Source organism: Balaenoptera ricei, chromosome 10 (assembly GCF_028023285.1).
Source record: "Balaenoptera ricei isolate mBalRic1 chromosome 10, mBalRic1.hap2, whole genome shotgun sequence".
Classification (NCBI taxonomy): Eukaryota; Metazoa; Chordata; class Mammalia; order Artiodactyla; family Balaenopteridae; genus Balaenoptera; species Balaenoptera ricei.
This window is the reverse complement of record NC_082648.1, coordinates 1,591,711-1,613,118: the sequence shown is the minus strand read 5'-3', so window position 1 is coordinate 1,613,118 and position 21,408 is coordinate 1,591,711. Positions and strand designations below refer to the sequence as shown.

Below are 21,408 nucleotides of genomic sequence, written 5' to 3'. Positions count from 1 at the left end.
CAATCAGGAGCTGTTTATTGACAGGTGTACGTACAGCAGGCAGGATGGGGCACCCAGGAGAAGGAGGGGGGCGCATCCGACCTTCAGCAAACGCTGGACCTACCGGAGAAGTAGGAACACACACAGTTCCAAGGCAGCGTGTGCAGGCTTGGCGGTGCAGGCTGGACACCATCCTCCAGGGGCTAAGGAAACGCCAGGTCAGGGGAAAGAGCCTCCTGGCATTGGATTAATCAAAGGCAGCTTTACGGAGGAAGTGAACCTTGGTGGTGGACTTGCAAGTCGTTTGAGGTTTGATTGCCGGAGAGGCAGAGGATCAGGATGAGGTCTTGGGCGGGGAAGCAGGGCTTGTTCTCAGAGCAGGAGGAGACTGGAATAGGGACCCCGTGGCGGGAACTTCAGGCAAAGAGCTGGGGGGCAGAATGAGGCCAGGTTGGGAAGTTTCGGGGGCGCAAGGGCTGGGAGCCACTGTGAATTTTCAACCGGGGAAACATTATGATGCACAGTCAGTGCTGCAGGAAAGCTGGTGTTGGAGCCCCGTGGGTTAGACAGCAGAGAGCACTTCCTGGAAAGAGGGGAAGGGGGATGAAGGCACCTGCATCTCAGGAGGTGTCGTCGGGTGTCCTGAGGTCCATGAGGAGCCTTTCTCTACAGAGGTGGAAATGGAGTGGCCGGGTTGTGGCGGGGGGTGGGGGTTGGATAGCGGGGAGGGGAGGGAAGGCACAGGCCTGAAGCTCTGGTACCCCCTCCCTTCCCCCCACCCCTCCCCCCACCCCCCGCAGAGCTCCTGGGACCAAGGGCAGCACTTGGACAAGCAGCCGGAGGGAGTTCACACAGGGACCGAGCTTGTCTACCTGCTGTGCCAGGACTGTTAACAAAATTGCAAATGACCTTTGAATTACAAGGCAGCAGCTCTTCGCTGGGTCGCAGAGTAAGAAGTAGCCAGTGGCAACCTGGAAAAGGGTCCCTGCAGGCTGTTCTTTCTGGGTAGGTTTCCAGGTGGGGAGGGGGCCCATCTGGGGCCAGGGGGCAGGTGTGGGAGGTGACATCACTTCCTAGGGGACACCTAAGCTGCTTGAGTCCTCAGGCTCTGGGGGAGGCCAGTCCTGAGCAGCCAGGGGTGGTTTTGTGAACAGCCAGTGATCTTGGCGGGCGCTTGTCCCGCGGGTGGGGTTTTCTGTGGCGTCACTGCTCTGGTGTGTGGACAGCAAGGAGACGCCCCTTCGAGGGCGGGGCTGCTGCGTCGGCCTCAGCCCCCAAGCCCCTCTCCCGGTCGGCTGCTCGGGGTGGACACGGCCTCTTAGGGAATGAAAACTTGTGGCTGGAAAAGTCCCAATTCAAATATGCACCCCTTTGGCTGTGACAGTAAAGTGGTCTCAGTAAGGACCCTGGACGTGCGCAGAGGGGCCCGAGTACAGCAGGGCTGCACCCCACCTGGCCACTCAGTGGTTTGGGGGATGCTCCCCCCAAGGACCCAAAACAGGGTAAACCATCACCCTCATTCTGGATCCTTGTCCCCCCTTGATTTTTCCTCGAGGTTCACTGGACCTGACATATTACGTACTTATTTGTTCATGGCTGTGTCTCTGGCACATACCAGGCCCCCAAGACACATTTGGCGAACGACTATTTTGAATGAATGAAATAATGCGGCCGGAGGGCAGAGTAGATGTCTGACCAGCTCGTTCTGGCCCTCAGGAGGGGTCCTGACTGAGAATGTGGCATCCTCCCCTGGCCCCGCAGAGAGAGACCCTGGACCCCCCCTGCTTAATCCTGCCCTGTCCGCTGGCTCGTTCGGCCAAACCGTGGGCCTCACAGCCTCCTTCCTCCCCAGCCGGGTGGGGCAAGACGTTTCCATTCTGCCCATGCCAATGAGGCCAGTCGCTGGGGGGGGGGGGGCGGGTCACGTCTGTCCGTGGGAGAGAACGGGTCCTGAGGGCTGCTGTGTGTGTGTTTTGGGGACAAGTGTTCAATTTCAGGTGCCAGACATCTGGAAAGCAGAGAAGGAAGCCACCACACGTGCTAGGGTCTTTTGTTTTCCTTTTCCAAGTTTTTAAAACATATATTTTTTAATGAGCCTAGGGTTTGCTGGAAAGCACAGGGCGGTAGCAACAGCTGCCCGAGTGATTCCCGCCTTGGATGTTTACGAGGGCGGGATTAGCGGCTTGGGGAAGTTCGGCCTTAGCGCCTGTGCTGGAGCTGGGCGGTCAGAGCCGCTCTGACTCCTGTCCTCGGAAACGGGCCCAGCGTGGCCTCCGGTCAACCTGGGACTTGCAGGAGAGGCTTCACAGGAGCCCGATGAGAGGGTGGGACAGAAATGAGAGAGAGGGGCCTGGGGATGAGAAGGGGCACCTGTTGGGAGAGAGGAATCAGCTCCGCAGTGGTGGGGATGGACCGGCGGGGCGCGGGTGTGGGGAGGGAGGGGACCACAGGGAGTGGCCCCGGCCCTCCAGTCCCCGAGAAGGGCCGGTGGTGGGGTGGAGGGTGTTTGCACAAGGAAGCGCTTTGAAGCTTCTCTCCTGTCCTCCCACTCTGGCCCTGGTCCCCTCCCCTCCATAAAGCCATTAGCTTCTGGTGCCAGCCCTATCTCTGCTCCATCTCTGGGCCCTGTCGGTGCATTCACAGAGCTCCTGCCCTGGGGGACGGGGAGGATTTATGGGGGGGAGGGCCTCTTCAGAGGAGGCGAGGTCTGTTAGGAAAGCAGGGTGTGGGGAGGTGCCGGCGGCCGCCAGGCCAGATCATTTCCGAGCTGGCTCTGCATGACAAAGGGGCTTTGATCTGCCCCCCACCAGCCCGACACACCTGCCCGCGGGTGCCCCCGCCCCGACGGAGACCTCCCGAAGAAAAGCCCGGAGGGGGTGGGGACAGCTGTGCCCCAGCTCCCCCGGGCCCTGCTCGGCCACCTTCCTCTCCTGGTGGCCCCGGGACAGAGATATCTCCCAGGCTGATGACCCAGAGCCCCTCCCGGAGAGCCAGGAGGCCCTGTGCTGCTCGGTGAGATGGGGGTGGTCTCGGAGCGTGGGAGCGGGTGTTTCGTTGAGGTGGGGTGCTGAGGGGCCCTGGGGGTGTGGTCACGCCCTGGATGGGGGCTCAGGGAGGAGAGGAGGTGGGATTGCGTTGCCAGAGGCTTGCTCCAGGGTCCGTCTGTCTCCAGGGGCTCTGGGAGAGCTGTTCTCTGGGAACAGGCAGTCTGATGCGAGGGTGGCAAACCCATCCCTCCTGGAGGGCACAGAGGAGGCATGGGCCACCGAGGGGACACCGCCGGCACAGCCTGGGGGCGGCTTTTACATTTCCCAGAGGAGCTGGCTCGAGAAAGTGAAAAGTCCCTCCGTTCGCCTACTGTCTGTCCTGGCGGGCTCGGGCTGGGATTTGGAAAACGCGTTCAGCGGGAGAAGGGTGCGGATGGAGAGCGGAGGCTCCTGTTTGGCTGTCGGCAATCAACTCGCCAGGTGTTTTTAGCTCCACGCAACGGATGCATCCCGGGGAGGAGCCGGCGGGATGGTCCTGTCTCTTTGGACGTTCTGGAAGGGGGGCAGGTGTGCGTAGCAGCAGCCAAAGCATCTCCCTAAATGCCGCCCGGAGCGGCCCCGCTCTGCAAATGCCTTGCTTTCCTCCCTTTCCTGGTCTCTCAGTCCCCTGTTTCCTTAAGCAGCGGGTCCCGAGCAGGGCTCCCCAGGCTGGAGCGACCCCCAGGGTGAGAAGGGGAGGGTGGGACGGGAGGCTGGGGAGAGATGGACCTTCCCCGGGAAGCAGGCCCTCCTGGTCCCCCTGGTCTGCGTCGCACACTGACTGCCCCCTTTGGTCTCTTCTCTCCAGGGAGCCCGTCTCGGAAGCCATCGGTCCCCGGGGTCTTCCCCGGGCCCTGGGGGGGCGCAGGCGGACCATGCCCAGCCCGCCTGCCCTGCTCGCTGCTGCTGCTGCGCTGTTCGCCTGCTGGGCCCCGCTTCGGGCCGCGGCCAGCTCCTGGTGGTGAGTGCGGGCTGAAGCCCTCCCAGCCTGGCCCCCTGGGCCATAGAAGAGGGGAGAAGGGGCCATTCCCTTTTCAGCAACCCCAGGAGAACGGGGACTGCTCTTTCTCTCTCAAGCCCCCAGAGCTATGTAAAGGTTCCCTGAGGAGGAAGGATTAGTTCATTTGGCTTTTTCTCTGATCCTGTCCAAATCCCCTTTCCCTGGACCTCCTCCATCTCCATGGGTTGTTAGAAATAGCTCTTTTGTTGCTATCGGATCAATACGAATATTGATTTTTTTTTTTTTTTCCTGCTGGCGAGGGCAAGGAGAGTAGGATTCCCAGTTTCTAAGTCTGAAGGCCAGATGAGGGATTTGCAGGAGCGTGGGTGGCTTCCTTTTGTGTTGTTAAGATTACTGTCACCGCCGGGTGGACAGGGGGATGGCAGGCATGCCCCCCGCCCCCTGTTTGGCATGGCCTGTGCTCTGCTCTCAGTTTTGCTCAGATGGCAAAACCACGGCCTTCTGCTGTGACTTAGCACCTTATTATATCTGCTAGATGAGCAGGAGAGCCCTACAGGGCAAGGGCAGGGGCCGTGTGGCGGAGAAGGAAGTGCAGACTTCTAGAATATATGGCCATGTATGTAAACTGGTTTCGATTTTAAGGGCCTAAGGGGAATTCTCTTGAAAGGAACGGACTGCTTTCCGCACACATCCTGCCCTTGGGCCGCAGTGGCCTCACCGCTCCTCCTGCAGAGAAGCGGCCACACGCACAGCACGCCCACCCTGCAGACCACTCCGGCCATCCCCCCCGAACCCTTCTCCCAGCTCTGAGCGCTCCTCCCTGTCTGGTCACTGTGGATCCAGATGCCCAAGGTGGTCTCGGGCATTCGACCTCTCACGCGTCGCCTGCGTTCGTGCCTCAGTTTCCCTTTGAAGGCAGGAACTCGGTTTTGGGTGACTTTCCTTCCCAAGCCCCCGGCTCAGGGCCTGCCCGCGGAAAACCCCCCTGGGAGGGGGTCAGGTGCGAGGCCTGCCGCTGCCCCTGGGCCGCGCTCACTCCCGGCCCCCTTGCTGCAGGTCTTTGGCTCTGAACCCGGTGCAGAGGCCTGAGATGTTCATCATCGGGGCGCAGCCCGTGTGCAGCCAGCTCCCCGGGCTCTCCGCCGGCCAGCGGAAGCTGTGCCAGCTGTACCAGGAGCACATGGCCTACATAGGCGAGGGGGCCAGGACGGGCATCAGGGAATGCCAGCACCAGTTCCGGCAGCGGCGCTGGAACTGCAGCACCGTGGACGATGCCTCCGTCTTCGGGAGAGTCATGCAGATAGGTGAGCGGGGGGTGGGGGGGGGGGGGTGGGGCTGGAGCAGCTGTGCTTCCCGGCCTGGGAGCCAGGCCTCCACGGGGACCGGCGTGCAAGGGGGTGGTCTCGGGTGGCGTGCTGGCGCCCAGCCCCGGGGTCAGCTGGCCCTCTGCTTTCCGCTCGGCCCCGAGCAGGCAGCCTAGAGGCGCTCCCTCTGGGCAGGGGGCGGGGGTCTAAGCTGAGTTCGAGCGGATCGGGAAGCCCACCCACCCAGACTGACCCCTGTCTCAGCTCCAGGGCCTCCTCTAGAGCTGTGGGCAGAGAGCTGAAAATTGCAGCCCTGAGTGTCCGGAGAGTTTCGCCTCTTCCACTTGGACACTGAGAGAGAGAGAAACTTTGGGCCAAATTGGTGATGGCTGTCATTAACCCGACCTAGATCCAGTCCCGGCTTTTTCATTTGAAAGGGGATGTGTGTGAAAGTGAGGGCGGGGAGGGGCAGACTGAAGGAGGAAGATGAGAGGGCCACCCCTGCCTGGATTCCTGTCCTGTCCCCTCTCCCACCCCTGGCCGAGGATTCTTTGGCTACCCTATTGCTTAGATGGAGGTGTGATCTGGGGTCTAATTGTTTTAGGTCCTTTTGAAATGCAGTCCTCCCCTCCCTGGCAAGAAATCGAGAAATCCGGCCCTATTCTACTGGTTCTTATCCCCAGGGCCATAAAAGGAAGGTGTTAGAGCACCACGTCCCGGCTCACATTCTCCCCCAACAGCTTCCCCCCAAAGGCAACATTCTGGAGTTCCCTGAGGCTGCGGTTTCTAGCAGGCCGGGACCAGGGGAGTTAGGGATTCTGCGCCTCTTTTGCGAAGGCCCCGCCCTCTCCTGACCCCTTTCCCCTCCCTCCCTGCCCCACATTGAGAAGTGAGGTCCAGGGAAATTACACTTTGAACCTTGCTTTCTCTTCTTCCTTCAGCATCAACTCAAGGTCCTTGAAAGGAATGCTCATGAGTTCCTGCAACAGTCCTGCTGGGCAACTTTCCCAAAACAATAGGCCTGGGGGTCAAATGGGATTCATTCATAGTTGATCAGTTCTTCTCAAATGCGCTTAGTGTCCATCCCTTCTTCCTGGTGAGGGTCTTGGTTAGCCACTCTCCCTGCCTGCTGGGTTTCAGGTGAGGGAACTAGGATGGCCCGGGTGCAGAGAGAGGCATCCCCTAATCACTGTCAGGGAACTAATATTTCTTTGGGACCTAGTGAATGCCTGACGTTGGCCAGATCCTTTTCATGTAATTTTGTTGCGTGAAGGCCCAAAAGCGCGGCTTTGCTTTAGGGAAGAAGGCGTGTCTGGAATAGAAACTCCGTGGGGTGCAGGTCTGCGTGGTGGAGTGACCAGTGAAAGCAGACGCTACCAGTCTCTGCCCTATTCTGTTACAGATGGAACCCCTCTGTTTGCCTTATTCTCACCGTCCCCTTTTGCAGCTTCCCTGCAGGCTTATGCTGCCTGGGAAGCTGTCCTCCCGCCTCCCGCTGGGCCCAGGCATTCTGGCGGCGAGTCCTCTCCCTGTGTCTGGCCGGTGGCTTCTGAGACGCCTTCCTTTGAGCCACTGCAAGAGTCCACCACCAGAGGGCAGCAGAGCGGCCTGGAGGGCACCAGGCCCCTCGCCTGGAGGCCAGGGAGGCCAGGGAGGCCAGGGAGGTGGGAGGCTCCTACGGGTAGCTATTGTCCTGCTGTCTCTGTGTCCCGGGAAGATGCACGACCTCTCAGGAGCTCCCTGGCTGCTGGTTTATCAGCCTTTGTCCTCTCTGTATTGTTTCACATATAGAGACGCCCCCAGTTCTCTGCTGCTGAGAGCAGCACGAGGTCTGTCCTTAGGCTTCCCTGAGGCCCACGTGCTGCCCCAGGAAGGCAGAGCTGCCTGCACTCAGGGCCCGAATGATGCCCCCAACCAAAGGAGACAGAGTGACCACGGGAGATCCTGAGGGGATTCACCGGGACAGACCGGGATCCAACTACCTGGTGGACTGGACCCTCAGAGCCCTGACGTCTGCAGGATTACGCTCAGCTGCAGGAACGTCATTTTAAAAGGCAATTCTGAGAGGGGTGACTCAGCTCTGCAAAGCGTGTTTGCTAAAGAACGGTGGTGGAAGAAATCAGACATATGTAGCTTGGAAAAGAGAAAACATAAAAGGCATATTCGTTGTTTTCAAATCCTGAAGGGCTGTCAAATGGAAGAGGGATTAGCTCCAGAAGAGGGAAGTTATAGGGAGGCATCTTTCAGCTTACTCTAAGAAAGAACATTCTGGTGATTAGAGTCATTTTAAAAAGATGGAGTGGGTGGCCTTGGGAACCCAACCCGATTCTCCAAGGCATGTTGTAAAAGCAATGCTCACCGCGGATGGAGTGTAGATCCGGGCCCAGCTTCAGGCTCTCCTCCCTGTCCCTGGATGCCAGGTTGGGGGTTGCGGAACTGTTTTAGGGAGACTTCTCAGGCATGACTCCTTCAAAGGGGTGCCCAGGCCCTCCTCCCTAAGACCCCTTGGCCATCTTACCGTCCTGGGAGCTCGCATAGTCTAACACCCTAGACCCATAGATCCTGTCTCTGGCTGTGGTTCACACTGGCCCGAACATCAGTCCCGAGGGCTGAATCATGAGCGTGGCTTCCCACATCACCTGGTTTCTCCTGGGGCCTCTCCTGCTCCACACCTGACCAGAAGCTGACCCCTGGTTACTGGAGAAAAACTGACTTGCCCTGTCTGTCCTGGTTGCAAACTTCACTGTGTTGTGCCTAGACCATCCAGAAGTAGGGCCAGGTGCAGTGACTGCACACTGCCTTCCTCACCACCTGCCAAGACAGGATCGTGGGATGGCTACCCCTGACCTTGGAGGCTCAGAAGAGGGGGTGGCGTGCGGAGCAGAAGATCCTGCCTGGTTTAATCGCTGAGATCAGGACCGAATCTCAGTTCCCTGCTAAGAACGCCTCCCCTCCCTCCATACCTGAGTCCATACGAGTATTATTTTTCATTTCTCATAACAGCTTTACTGAATGTAATTCACGTATGGTACAATTCAGCATTTTGAAGTGTACAGTTCAGTGTGCATTCACCAGATTGTGCAACCATCACCACCCTCTAATCTCAGGACATTTTCACAGCCCTATAAAGACACTGCGTACCCACAAGTGGTCACTCTCCACCTCTTCTCCCTCTTCCCCAGACCCTAGACAGCACTAATCTTTCTGTCTCTATGAATTTTCATATTGTGGACATTTCATATAAATGGGATCATACAATACATGGCCTTTTGTGTCTGTTCAATACAGATACAAAATGCCAAGTGGCTCACTTACCATAATAACTCAAGGTTCAACCATGTTGTATCCTGTCCGCAGCACTTCATTACTTTTTATGGCTGAATAACATTCCATTGCGTGGATAATGCCACCTTTTGTTCACCCATTCATTCGCTGATGGACAATATGAGTTGTTTCCACTTTTGGGGTATTATGAATAATGCTGCAACGAACATTCACGTACTAGTTTTTCTGTGGACATATGTTTTCATTTATCTTGGATATATTCTTAGGAGTGGAATTCCTGGGTCATATGGTAGTTCTACATTTAACCTTTTGAGGAGCTGCCAGACTGTTTTCCAAAGCAGCTGTGCCTTAAAACATTCCCACCAGCAACACATGAGGGTTCCGGTTTTTCCATATCCTCATCAACTTGTCATTAGTTGCCTTTTTGATTATAGCCATCCTCGTGGGTGTGAAGTGATGTCTCGTGATTTTGATTTGCATGTCCCTGGTGGCTGGGTGTTATTTTTTATCAACGTTTTTATTGAAGTAGAACATCCATCATATGGGTTCTTAAGCGGTTCACTATAGCAATAAAGTACACGGTTTGGATTTTTTACAGGAAATGATCTGGATATTTAGAAAGACCGTGCTGAGTGTCCGTGGAGGTGGTGCCCCAGTACCATCGGGTTGGGCGGCAGTGTGGACCTCGGGGGACAGAGGGAAACGGCTCAGACGGTTCTGGATGTTGTCATCCTAGTTCATTTCTACTCCTGGTCTCGGCCGCTGTCCAGCTAGATAATGCAGGCGTAAAAAGACAGATGTGTGACTCGTGGAGGGTGAGAAACAGACCTGTGAGGGAGCGGTGTTTGCCAGGATAGAGCTGCACTGTGGGTCCCATGATTCGTGCCCGGTCTCGTTCCGGCCGTCCCACCTGGTCCACCAATGCCTCCAGGCCCCCCTCCCGTCCGCTCAGGCCAGCCTCCTAGGAAGGCACAGCCGGGGAAACCTCTCCGGAAGGGACGAGGTGCAGGCCGGGGCTGAAGGGACTCACGGGCAGACGAGTCAACTTCGGTTCCTGGTCCAGGGCGCTTTCTAACCCCGGGGGCCTCGGCAGGGAGAGGTGCCCCCTCCCGGCGTGCGGGCTGGCGGGGCGGCAGGGGGCAGGGGCCTCACCCGGCTCCCGTCCACCCGCAGGCAGCCGGGAGACGGCCTTCACCTACGCCGTGAGCGCGGCCGGGGTGGTCAACGCCATCAGCCGCGCCTGCCGCGAGGGGGAGCTTTCCACGTGCGGCTGCAGCCGGGCCGCGCGGCCCAAGGACCTGCCCCGGGACTGGCTGTGGGGCGGCTGCGGCGACAACGTCGACTACGGCTACCGCTTCGCCAAGGAGTTCGTGGACGCCCGCGAGCGCGAGAAGAACTTCGCCAAGGGCTCGGAGGAGCAGGGCCGCGTGCTCATGAACTTGCAGAACAACGAGGCCGGCCGGAGGGTAAGCGACCCCGCCCCACGCGCACCTGGACGGCGGGCCCCGCCCACACACACACACAGCTGGACAGGGGGCCCCGCCCACACACACAGCTGGACAGGGGGCCCCGCCCACACACACACCTGGTCAGAGGGCCCTGCCCCACACACACACCTGGACAGGGGGCCCTGCCCCACAAACACCTGGACAGGCGGCCCCGCCCCACACACACCTAGACAGGGGGCCCCCCACACACACACACCTGGACAGAGGGCCCCACCCCCCACACATACCCGGACAGAGGGCCCCACCCACACACACACCTGGACAGAGGGCCCCGCCCACACACACACCTGGACAGAGGGCCCCGCCCACGCACACACATGGACAGAGGGCCCCGCCCACGCACACACCTAGACCATCGGCTGTTCCTGGGCTCTGCTGCGTGATGGCAGCTGGTCCAGGAAGGGGGGTAAGTCTGACCACAGAGATTCTTAGGATGCTGACCTAGATCCCCACACTGTGGAGCTCATCCTTGATTTCCAAAGGCTCCATTTCCCATGAGACACACGCAGTTGTCACTCTTTTAGGCTTATCTGTTTCTCCACAGGACATCCGTGCCTGTAGGACTTAGGTGCAGTCTCATCATCAGAATCCCAGACACCTCTTGTCTTCGCTGCCCCTCCTGTGTCATTTGAACAGCTAGGATGATTGGAAGTTTCGGCCATCAGACCTCGTCTAGGGTTTATGGTTTGTTAGAGGCTCACGTAAAGCAGAGCTGACTTTTCAGGGCTGCCATCATGCATATCCCGAGACCCAGTCCAAAAGCACACTTCAGTACTGATGGCAAACACACTTGGGTGCTTTAACCTAAGTGGAAGTGTGGAAGGCAACCATCCTTTGAAGGCCCAGTCTCATCAATCTCATGTAAGAGGCGAGGGTCTTCTGAGCCTCAATTTCAGTGGAGACTAAAATGTAGGTTTGGGGAGAACTGGGTTTATTGTTTGTGCAGAGCACACCTGGGCCAGGGCTCTGGGCTTCCTGCACGGGTGCTGGAGAGCTCAGGCGTCATCTGCCAGCACCTGCTCAGGAAGCCCCCATGTCTCAGCACACGGCCTGCTCCTCTCTCCTGAGCAGGGTCTGCCCCGACGGGGTCTGCCTCTGCTACCGACTGGAGGCCTCGCTCAGCCAGCTCTGTCTTCCACTCTTCAGGCGTCCATTGTGGATGTGCGTCCACATCTCCCTGGAGAGAGGTCTGAGGCCCGAGTGCTGGGTGGCAGGAGGCCCTCCTGGCGAAGGGCCGGGGCCATGGACCTCTCAGGAGACTACACAGACCTCTCTCTGGGAGAGCTGTCCACACTCAGGTCTGTGTCAAGCCCGGGCTCAGGGCCCAGCAAGGTACTTAGTGAAGCCAAAGATGATCTAACGAAAAAACAGGAGCAGCAGTTTCTGGAGGAGAAATAAATTCAGAAATTTAATGTTGGTTCATTGGTGATTCAGTAACAGGATATGGATATACTTCTAAAAAGTGTTAATATATTAATTTTTAAAAAAATTAACTCGTTTCGTAGGAGCACATATCAAACAAAGGGGATTGGAAATGCCTTTTCTATGACTTAGCATCCTGTGGTGCTGGTAGAACATGGTACCCGTGTGTAAACCTAGCGCCATCACTAGCGTGACATCAAGTCAGAATTAGAACTGGTCATTGCCCAGCACCTTCCTTGCGGAGTCCACGTCCAGAGGCTAGTTTTGTTTAGCCAGATATGGGTGTTCAGCTGTGGCGTGTCAGGAGTTCGGGCCGTCGCTCTGATCCGTGGCTATTGTGCTATAAATCCGGGTGGTGAGACCAGAACTCTTCTGCTCTGAGGGCATCTGTGGAGCTGCCTCAGTCTCCCACGACTTCCTGTTTGCCAGTCTTTGGGAGTCTAACCGTGAAAGACTGATTTTTAAGAAAAAGGTTAAGGTCTTCACTTTATCTCCTGAACGCCCAAATTCTACCCATTTTTCGAGATCCCACTTCAAATACCACGTACTCCCACAATCTTTCCCATCCCCCGTGGCCGGCCGTCTCTGCATCTGAGGCGCAGTGGAGCCTTGCGGACTTGGCTGAGGTGTTAGACTTTCCTTCCTCCAGCTCCTGAGGACCGGGGTGCCCTGGGACCTCTGCTGTGCTCTTGGTTGGGGGCGGGGGCGGTGTGCACGTGACAGTGCAGGGAAAATTCCCCGTGGCCTCCTAGCAAGAGGTCAAATTCAGGAAGGCTTCCCTGTCTCTGCTCGGAGCCGTGCTTGGGGCCCCGGGGCAGATGCGGAGGTGACCAGGCGCTCATCCTCATCCGGGCCCCACTTCTGCTGGCTCCTCATTTCTTCACCCTTAATTGTTTGTTTGCTTTTTCCAGCCCTTATCTCGGCTGCGCCTTCCATCAGCCTGTCCTACCCGCTCCCCGGCTTCCTCTGTCTCCTCCCTGCAGTCTCCTCACCTCTGCACAGCCCTTTATCTCTCCCCGGCCTCCATCTGCTCCAGGTGGGGAATCTCTGTCCCTCTCTACGTCTTATCCCCCCTCCAAGGAGCAGGCCTCGCCATCAATCACCTCCCACCTCCTCACACCTACACAGAACCTTCCTCAGGAAGGACTAAGCGGTGGCCGGGATTGAAAATGCCCCTGGACCGGTATTTTACAACCAGATCTTTTTAAAGGGTAGGATATCTAGGATCTGACATCTTGACCACAGAGTAAATCTTGGGCATACTTTGCAAGAAATTTCTCTTGGCCTTTGAGAGCCTCTAATGACCTTGTTTTACAATACTGCAGCCAGGGGCGGTGGGTTGATACTGCCTTGTCACTCAAGGGCCTCTGAGCATTTTCCAGATGAAAGCTGCCTCGTCCTTGTGACATTCCTGCCAGTGACCAAGCTCTGTCACACCGTTAGATGCGGAAGAGGGGCCAGGGGGCTCTGCCAGGGGGCGAGATGTAGACCTAAGAAAAATTTTAAAACATTCTCTTGCTTTCTCGGTTCGCAGCAAGGGCCAAAATTACCAACCTCCTTCTCTTGCAAGAGGAGCGTCTATATATTAGCAACAGTAAAATATTTAAAATACAAACAGTACCGTCTCTATGGTGTCTTTCTTCCTAGAAGAAGGTAGAATGGACGTCTAAATAGTGAGGGTCAGTGACGCTCTCCCTTCCGGATTTGTTTTACTAAAATTCCTGTCCCTCCCAAATCTCCTGAAGTGTTTGCTCCCCGTTGGAGATGCTTATCCGCCCCTCACCCCCAGTCACTCAGTGTCGGGTACACAGTTTTAGGCCCTTAATGTTTCCTCTTCTTCTAACAGCGCCAGCTGCCTGACATCCCTCTCTAAACCGAGGACCATTTCCAAGGAATGTCAGGCTCCAGCTCAGACCCGGGGGATTTGCGCCAGAGGAAGATTGCGGGCCCCGTCTTTGAAGTCCCTGTCGGAATGGGGTGTCAGTTCCTTTCTGCCTTCGGCCTGGAGCTGCCAGCCAAGTGCTGGTGCCTTTAACCTTGGGGAGGGGGCTGCCTGACTTCTCCACCCTAATCCTTTTTTAAGCCCCAAGTTTGGTGAGCAATCCTTCCTGGGTGGCCCTTGCACAGTTTATCGAGCCTCATGTAGAGCGACAGTTTCTCCACCCTAAAATAGTGGGAATAGTTCTGTACCAGAAAAAAATCAGGAAGAGTTTGGACAGGAGTAATGTGAGCTGATGCAGCTGAAGCTCCCTCTTGCACCTGCAGTGGTCCCGGCCGCAGTGCTGAATAAAGACACAATCTGGGGACTCTTGAAAAGAAAGCCGAGAGAAACCCTTGACAAATGAGTCCTGCCTGCGTCGGTGACAATAGCTGTGGCAGAAGAAAATGTTGGGCGGCGGACCTGCATCTTTATCCTGCCATCTGCACTTCTGGGCCGGCTGCCAGGGCTAGTTGACACAATGCATCCGTATGCTTTCGCTGAAAGGCACTTTGTAAGCAGCTTTCTGGTCTGCTGTTGCTTTTCCATTTGGATTTGGGGTAGCCCACGTTCAGGTCCCCTCCCATTTTTGTGGTTCAGTGACTTCTGGGTGGATTTGTTTTCCAAGACATCCGCCCTAAGAGGGACCCACTGGTCTGCTCTCCCATCGCAGAGGGCCTGCCCCTCCCCTGCCTCACAGCCACTCCCAGGGGGTGTCTTGTCACAAATGTGCTGTGGTTTATGGTGAGGCTCCGACGGCTCTGCGGAGCTAGTGACCAACTGTTAACACAGAAGAAGGGACCGTTTAATTCTTAGGGGACTTGACAGGATTGGGGGTAGCTTTCGGCTAGCCAGGGCCGTGCCAGCGGTCTCTGTTACAGGCTCCCGGTACGGCCGATTCTTTTGTCTGGACTGGGTTCCGTATCGTGTAAAATCTAGACTCATGTTGCTGGTTTTTATTTGTTTGAGACTTTGATCAAGATAGAAATAGCCTTTTTTTTTTTTTTTCCTGCTGGTAACGATGACGCATTTCTCGTGACAAATTTCAAGTGATAATAAATGGGTAACAAAAAGGGCAAGTGTGCCATCCTGCTAGTGACTCAGACATGGCCGTCACCTCCCCAGAAGTTTTCTATGTGCTGTTCCTTTTATCCACTTTCAACCTGGAAAGACCTTTGGACACGGTTGGAAAACCGCCCCTCCGCCCTCGCACCGCGCCCGCCCTCTCCTGCGCTTGCGCTCGCCCTCGCCGGCCTCCGGGCGTCTTCCGTCAGGGATGCTCCTTCTCATCTCCTTCTCTCTCCTCCCCCTCTCCCCGCAGGCTGTGTATAAGACGGCAGACGTGGCCTGCAAATGCCACGGCGTCTCGGGGTCCTGCAGCCTCAAGACCTGCTGGCTGCAGCTGGCGGAGTTCCGCAAGGTGGGGGACCAGCTGAAGGAGAAGTACGACAGCGCGGCTGCCATGCGCATCAGCCGGCGGGGCAAGCTGGAGCTGGTCAACAGGCGCTTCGAGCAGCCCACCCCCGAGGACCTGGTCTACGTGGACCCCAGCCCGGACTACTGCCTGCGCGACCAGAGCACGGGCTCGTTGGGCACACAGGGCCGCCTGTGCAACAAGACGTCCGAGGGCCTGGACGGCTGCGCGCTCATGTGCTGCGGCCGCGGCTACGACCAGTTCAAGAGCGTGCAGACCGAGCGCTGCCACTGCAAGTTCCACTGGTGCTGCTTCGTCCGCTGCAAGAAGTGCACGCAGGTCGTGGACCAGTTCGTCTGCAAGTAGCCAGGGCCGCTCGCCGGTGCTCCTCCGCGCTGCCGCACGGAGTCTATAGGATATAAATCTATATAAATCTATTTTATATTTGTATAAAGAAAAGGATGGATGGTAAATAACTGAAGGAAGAAAACGGAAAGGAAAAGCCTATTTAAGAGACGCTGGAAATCTTGGAGGATTGGATTTTGCTGGTTCTCTGCTCCCAGTGGGCTCTGTCCCCGCCTCTGGTGGGGCCTCTCAAGAGGTAGGGACTTGGGACTGTTCCCTGTCTTCCCACCGCGGCCTTGAGGACAGAGGTGGTGCTTGGAGGGGGAACTTGATGATGTCTGGAGTCTTTGCTGGGTGGGCGACTGCCCTGCGACCCTGGCCTCTGGGCCGGGCGGCCCCGTGGAGTGGCGGGAACCCAGCCTCACGCCTGGCATCTTCTGGGTCTCGTCCAGGACACCGGCCGGTTCCATGAGAGGCCCAGTGCCTCCTTGCACTTTCGTCCGTGTGCGTACTTGCAGAATCCACAGTTACAGGAAAGAGGACCGGCCCCACGCCGTCTCTGGGGACCACAGGGGGACAGCCCTTCCCCAGACTCCGGGTCCTGCCTTTCCAGCGAGAACTGCTTTTCCTCCGCGATTCGCTGGCTCCTGCACCAGGAGGGAGGGGTCGTTTGACCTGACGTGTCAGGAAGGACATGGCCTCTCTGTGCCCGAGCTGCAGAAAGCCAGGTGGTGACTGGCGAGGGCGGATGGCACCGTGCTCCTGTGCTCCGGCGCAGGGAGCGGACGCTCTGAGGCTGCTGCCGGCCCGCCCCGCTGCGGGAAGCTGGGGCAGGCGCGGCCCTGCTCGGCCGGCCTGTTGCGGGCTCTTCTCCTGTGCCCCAGATGTAGTTTCCCTCTGACATTAAACACCCTCCACTGAACTTTCTCTTTCCTTACTTGGACACACGGTTATGTTTCATGGGTCCTTTTATTTTCGATCTGATCCTTGGAACCCTGCTACACGGTGCACGCACGGAAGAGGGCAAGAGAATGGAGACGTTTCAGAGCCCTAGTCTGGTGTTACAGGGACAGGGGGACATCGTGAGAATTCATAAGGTGACGCGTGCGTGCACGCCTTCTCCCCAAGGGCAGCACAGAGTTAAATGATGGCCGTTAATATCACTGCCCTGAACAGAATTCAGAGAGTTAGGGTTAAACCTCACATTTACCTCCTCCTCCCCGTCTTCCCCATTTTACCTCCCACCAGTCCTCCTGGGCTCTTGGTGACCACAGGCGTTGGGGATGCCCTCTGCTGGCTTCTCCGTGTTGCCATGTCCGGTTTGGGGGCCAGAGCTTCAGTTTTGGAGTATCTGGGACAGGAGAGAATAAGGCAGAGCTCAGGCACCCTAGAAAAGGCGGGAGTTTCTGGGAGAGACACTGAGACAGGCTGTCCAGCGAGCCAGAAGCCACAAAAGACACCAGTTTTATGTTAGAAAAATTTGTTTCTGGGGAAGTGATGGGATTACGGAATTAACTTGGTTATAATGAGCAAATGATGCTGCAGAACAGTGTAAAAGAGATTCTGCCTGAGGGTATCCATGGTCCCATATCCTGCTGTGTCTTTAGTACCTAAAGAAGAACCTCCTGACCTGACACCGAGGAACGTCCGACGTAGGGCTATGTTCCCTGTAACTGTTCCTCGCACGGTTACCCAGATTGGTCAACATTTTCAAGAGGAATGGTCCATGAGAGAAAGTGTTTAAACCAACTGGCCCACAAAAGATCAAAAGCACGTCCTTGGCTTCAATCGCTGGCATTTAACCAAATAAACCAACCAGTCACCCAAATCAACCGTGACGGTCAGGGTTTTGAAACACTGTCTGGCTTCATTGCCCTTGCCTACATCACTGGTCCACAGACCCCGAGAGTTACCTTGTATCAGGTGCTCAAAGTGTTTAAGAGTTGAGACCCAGTTCATCCTCAGACACTTCAGAAAGTTAGTTGGGAGTGACTTGCCCACAATCCCAAAAAGTGGCCCCATGTTCACAAAGGGAGACGGGTCACCCCTGTCATGCTGAGCTTATTCCTGCAGAGTCCTGGCAAGGGAATGGGCGAATAGTCAATGTTTTCCTTCCAACTGGGGAGAAGGTTGTATGTTCAGACACCCATGTGATTGTTGCAGCTGCTGACAACCAGGTCTCGGGATTATTTAATGTTCAAAATGGGTTGGGATGAAGTTAGAGTTATTGTCACACGCTTGTGGGATCCTGGAGAATTGGCAGCTGCCTGTGACGCGGCCGGTGAGGCGGTGGGAAGTGGGTGGAGAATATGGAGACCGCCCTAGAAAACTGAGCTTCTGGGCACTTCCCCAGCGGTCCAGTGGTTAGGACCCCGAACTTCCACTGCCAGGGGCCAGGGTTCGATCTCTGGTCGGGGAACTAAGATCCCACAAGCTTGTGCGGCGAAGCAAAAAAAAAAAAAAAAAAGCTTCTGCTCAGAACCGTAGACTGTTTGAGCAGAGAGTGTGGCAGTCAGACCCCCAGCTCCTGTGTGTCCAGATAAGGACCTCCAAATCATGAGCAGGTCCTAAACCTCAGTGTGCTGTGAAAATGCAGAGTCCTAGACCTGCAACACCAGAAATTTTTATTCACTTGGTCTGGGGTGGAGCTAGGACCACTGTCCACACCCTCATCAAGGACCTGAGGGAACCCTGCGCTGGTGGTCCAGAGACTCTACTGGACCTACAGTCATTGAGAGCTAGCCCAGGACCCACAGGGAGACAGGCAGCTGGGCCCTAATTCCCAACCTGGTGCTCTTGGCAACACTGTGCAGAATTCCCTGGCACCTGAAATGTATTAACATGTAGCCTAATTGAATTAATGAAATGCCTGGACCAAGCAGCCATCCCGGGGAGCCTTTCTTTTTTTTCTTTTTTTGGCTGTGCCACGCAGCTTGTGGGATCTTAGTTCCCTGACCAGGGCTTGAACCTGGGTCCTGGCAGTGAAAGCACCGAGTCCTAACCACTGGACCACCAGGGAATTCCCCAGAGAGCCTTTTTGATGAGAGGGGAAAGATGCTGGCACAGAGCAGAACCGATCTGCCCTGGGATGTTCCACCCGGGACTGGGGGGAAGCCTACAGATCCACTATGAATATAATAAGGTGTTATTAGCTCTGTCTGCAGGCATTCACCTTGTCTTCAAGATGAAATTCGGAGAAAGGCATGCCTGACTGCCTCCACCTAAAGTAGATGGGAGGGTGGGAGGACAGCCACAGCTGGGGTCAAGATGAGGCCAGGCCTCCACTCACGAACCTTTGTGACCAGAGTCTCAGGAACTGAATTCGAAGTCCTAGTTTGGAGAATGCATTTCGTTGTCATCCACGCTCCATCCTTTGAGCTGAGAAACAAAACTTGCTACTTGTATTAAATCCCCAAGTTGGTTATTTCCTCTGAAATTCTGCCCTGCTTCCTGCCTTAAATCATTATTATTTTAGGGACTTCCCTGGTGGTCCAGTGGTTAGGACTCTGCACTTCCACTGCAGCGGGCGTGGGTTCAATCCCTGGTCGGGGAACTAGGATCTCACATGCTGCGCGGCCAAAAAATATATATATATATATTATTTTATTTAAGCTTTGTTATCCCTGGAGCTCTGGGCCCATAGCAAGACATCTGTGGTTGAAATTGCTCCACGAGACAGTGATCTTACAGCTCCAGTGATTGATCAAGAAAGAAGCCCATTTCTTGGGAGGAGAGCCGCACTGTCCCAAGAAGGTGGGAAAAGTCCTCATTTCCATCTTAAAACAGGCCCTGACGCATTGCCAGACCCCACTGACCCTGGTCACATGTATTTTGGGACCTCAGTGTGTGCGTGCACGTGCAAGGGGTATGTGTGCGCTTGTACACGCCCATGCCCACCAAGTACACAGGAATGAACGCTTTCATTAAATTTGGAGGGGACTTAGAGAGGCACTGGAGACATGGAATATGTAAAAAAAATAAATAAAAGTAACTGTCACCACTTCTGGCTGAGACGCTGCAGAACATGGATTGTCTGTCTTTATTGGAAACCCCTGCCCTCTGGTTGGGAGGACAAGCTTCACGTCTCTGGAAGAAGGCTGGGGGGCTGAGAAGGGCCCCCCTAGCCGTGGTTGCTAAGTATTATTGTGAGTCCTTTGTTATGTAAGAATCTGCACTGTAGTTATACCCAAACAATAAGGAAAGGTGCTTTAATTCCTGATTTTACATAGAATGCCAGGTAATTTGCCCCTAAGTAAGAAGGTTTGGCCCAGGTATGAGGGTCAGATGTTCGGTGTGTGGAAGAGCCTTCACACGGTTGATTTTCACGTAGATTGTCCACACTCTGCTTTCTCCCCTGCCGCCTGCCCTTTGCTCTTTGCTCTGTCCATTTGCGGCTCTGTCCATTTGCGGCTCTGCCCGAGGCGGCAACAGAAGATAGAACCAAATCAGTTAACTTGGGCTTCCTGAGTAGTTTTCATAAATAACGGAGTGGGAGAAGAGGTGGCTGAAATTACGTTTTTAAATGATCTGCAAATTTAACTTGTCACTTAGGTGTATTTCTACTGCTCCCCAGGATAACTGGAAATAGCCTTAAAGCTTCCACGCCCAAAGCAGGTAGGAAACCGCAGTACAGACAGAGCTGGCCCGAGTGTGGGCCCTGTCAGCAAACCATCAGAAGGGGCCGCAGCAGCTGCTCTAAGATGTAAAAGAAAAGACACTATAGAAAGCTGTACGCTTTAGGGACTTCCCTGGTGGAACAGTGGATAACACTCTGCTCTCTCAAAGCACGGGGCCCAGGTTCGATCCCTGGTCAGGGAACTAGATCCCACATGCCGCAACTAAGAGCCCGCATGCTGCAACTAATAAGCCCGTGTGTTGCAACTAAAAGAAAGATCCCGTGTGCTGCAATGAAGACCCGGTGCAGCCTAAATAAATAAATACTTTTAAAAAATATATAAAAAAGAAAGCTGCATCCTTTAAACCAATTTTATTTTAAAGCCAAAAGGGATGTGATTGTTTCAAGGGGCCTGGCCCTCTAGCATGCTTTCCAGGACCGGGGGCTGTGCTCTGTCTGTTGGGTCAACCAGCCCCTTGGCTAGTCTCTGATTTGACGTTGTCGTCTCCCTTAGATTTACTGGTTTTCCAGAGACCTTTTTAGTAGAAGGGAAGTTTCATAAAGGAAGGACTTTTAAAAAATCTCTTTTGTTCCCAGCTCTGTCTCCCGGAATCTCAAATAGTGCCTTGCAGAGAGACGGTTCCATACATAATTGCTGGAGGAATGATGATTCTCACTCAACAGATGAGGAAACAGTGTAGTTTGTTCTCTCAAAGTTCCAAGTGACAGAAATTGATCTGAGGGCTTCCCTGGTGGCACAGCGGTTAAGAATCTGCCTGCCAATGTAGGGGACAAGGGTTCGAGCCCTGGTTGGGGATCAGATCCTGCATGCCTTGTGGCCAAAACCCGCCCCCCCCCAAAAAAAACAATTCTAAAGATACTTCCCTTTGAAAAAGAAGACAAAAAATATTTTTAAAGAAAAAGAAACAAAGAACAAAAAATAAAGATACTTCCCTTTGACAGTAATAACTCTACAGCACCAACTGCTTCCTTCACACTTTCCTCAGTTCTGCAAGGTCCGAGTCCTCACCAAAAAAGAAATATCTGAGAGGGACAAAGATGGCCCGATGTTTCTGTAAATCTGCCACGGCTCCCGGGAGCAAAGGCAGCAAGCACTGGAAACTTTACAAATGCCTTGCGGGCAGCCTGCTTTTGTCCCTTCTGATCTGAGAGCGTGCACTGCCCTGCCTTCTAGTCTTAGGCTGGGGACGGGAGGAGCATTGAGTAGGAAGTGGGTCCACTCGCACGTGTAAGGTGCTGTGTTCCCTCCTCTTTCTTTTTCCTGACTGTCGGGGCCTCTCCTCTCCCACTCTGCGCTGGGCTCACCTTCCTCCTGGCCACACAGTGTCGCTGTTTCCCCAGCTCCAGCCCAGCGTCTGTGGCTCGCACCTTAGCTCAAAAGCTGGGCGTGGGGTCTTTGCGGGTTGATGCCAGAAACAGACCCTGGACAGCAGCACGGCTGAGTTTCAGATGTTTCGTTTGGACGAATTTGGGAAGAATTAGGTCAGTGTAATTTTACTAATGTTTTTTTTGGCCACGCCACATGGCCTGTGGGATCTTGGTTCCCCAAC

General features: G+C 55.4%; 1 protein-coding gene across 2 annotated transcripts in view; it reads left to right on the top strand.

Moving 5' to 3' along the window:
* Positions 1 to 19,208, top strand: part of WNT5B (Wnt family member 5B) — a 92,687-nt gene extending 73,479 nt beyond the window's left edge. The window contains exons 1-5 of one of the 2 annotated variants that reach the window (XM_059935029.1): positions 941 to 984; positions 3,814 to 3,966; positions 5,023 to 5,270; positions 9,729 to 10,021; positions 14,785 to 19,208. In XM_059935029.1, coding sequence (XP_059791012.1) covers positions 3,881 to 3,966; positions 5,023 to 5,270; positions 9,729 to 10,021; positions 14,785 to 15,243 — 1,086 coding nt within the window. In that variant the 5' untranslated portion in view covers positions 941 to 984; positions 3,814 to 3,880 and the 3' untranslated portion in view covers positions 15,244 to 19,208. Of the gene's footprint in view, positions 1 to 940; positions 985 to 3,813; positions 3,967 to 5,022; positions 5,271 to 9,728; positions 10,022 to 14,784 lie in introns of those variants that run through there. The other variant, XM_059935028.1, reaches the window with a different exon arrangement.
* Positions 19,209 to 21,408: the final 2,200 nt, after the last annotated feature.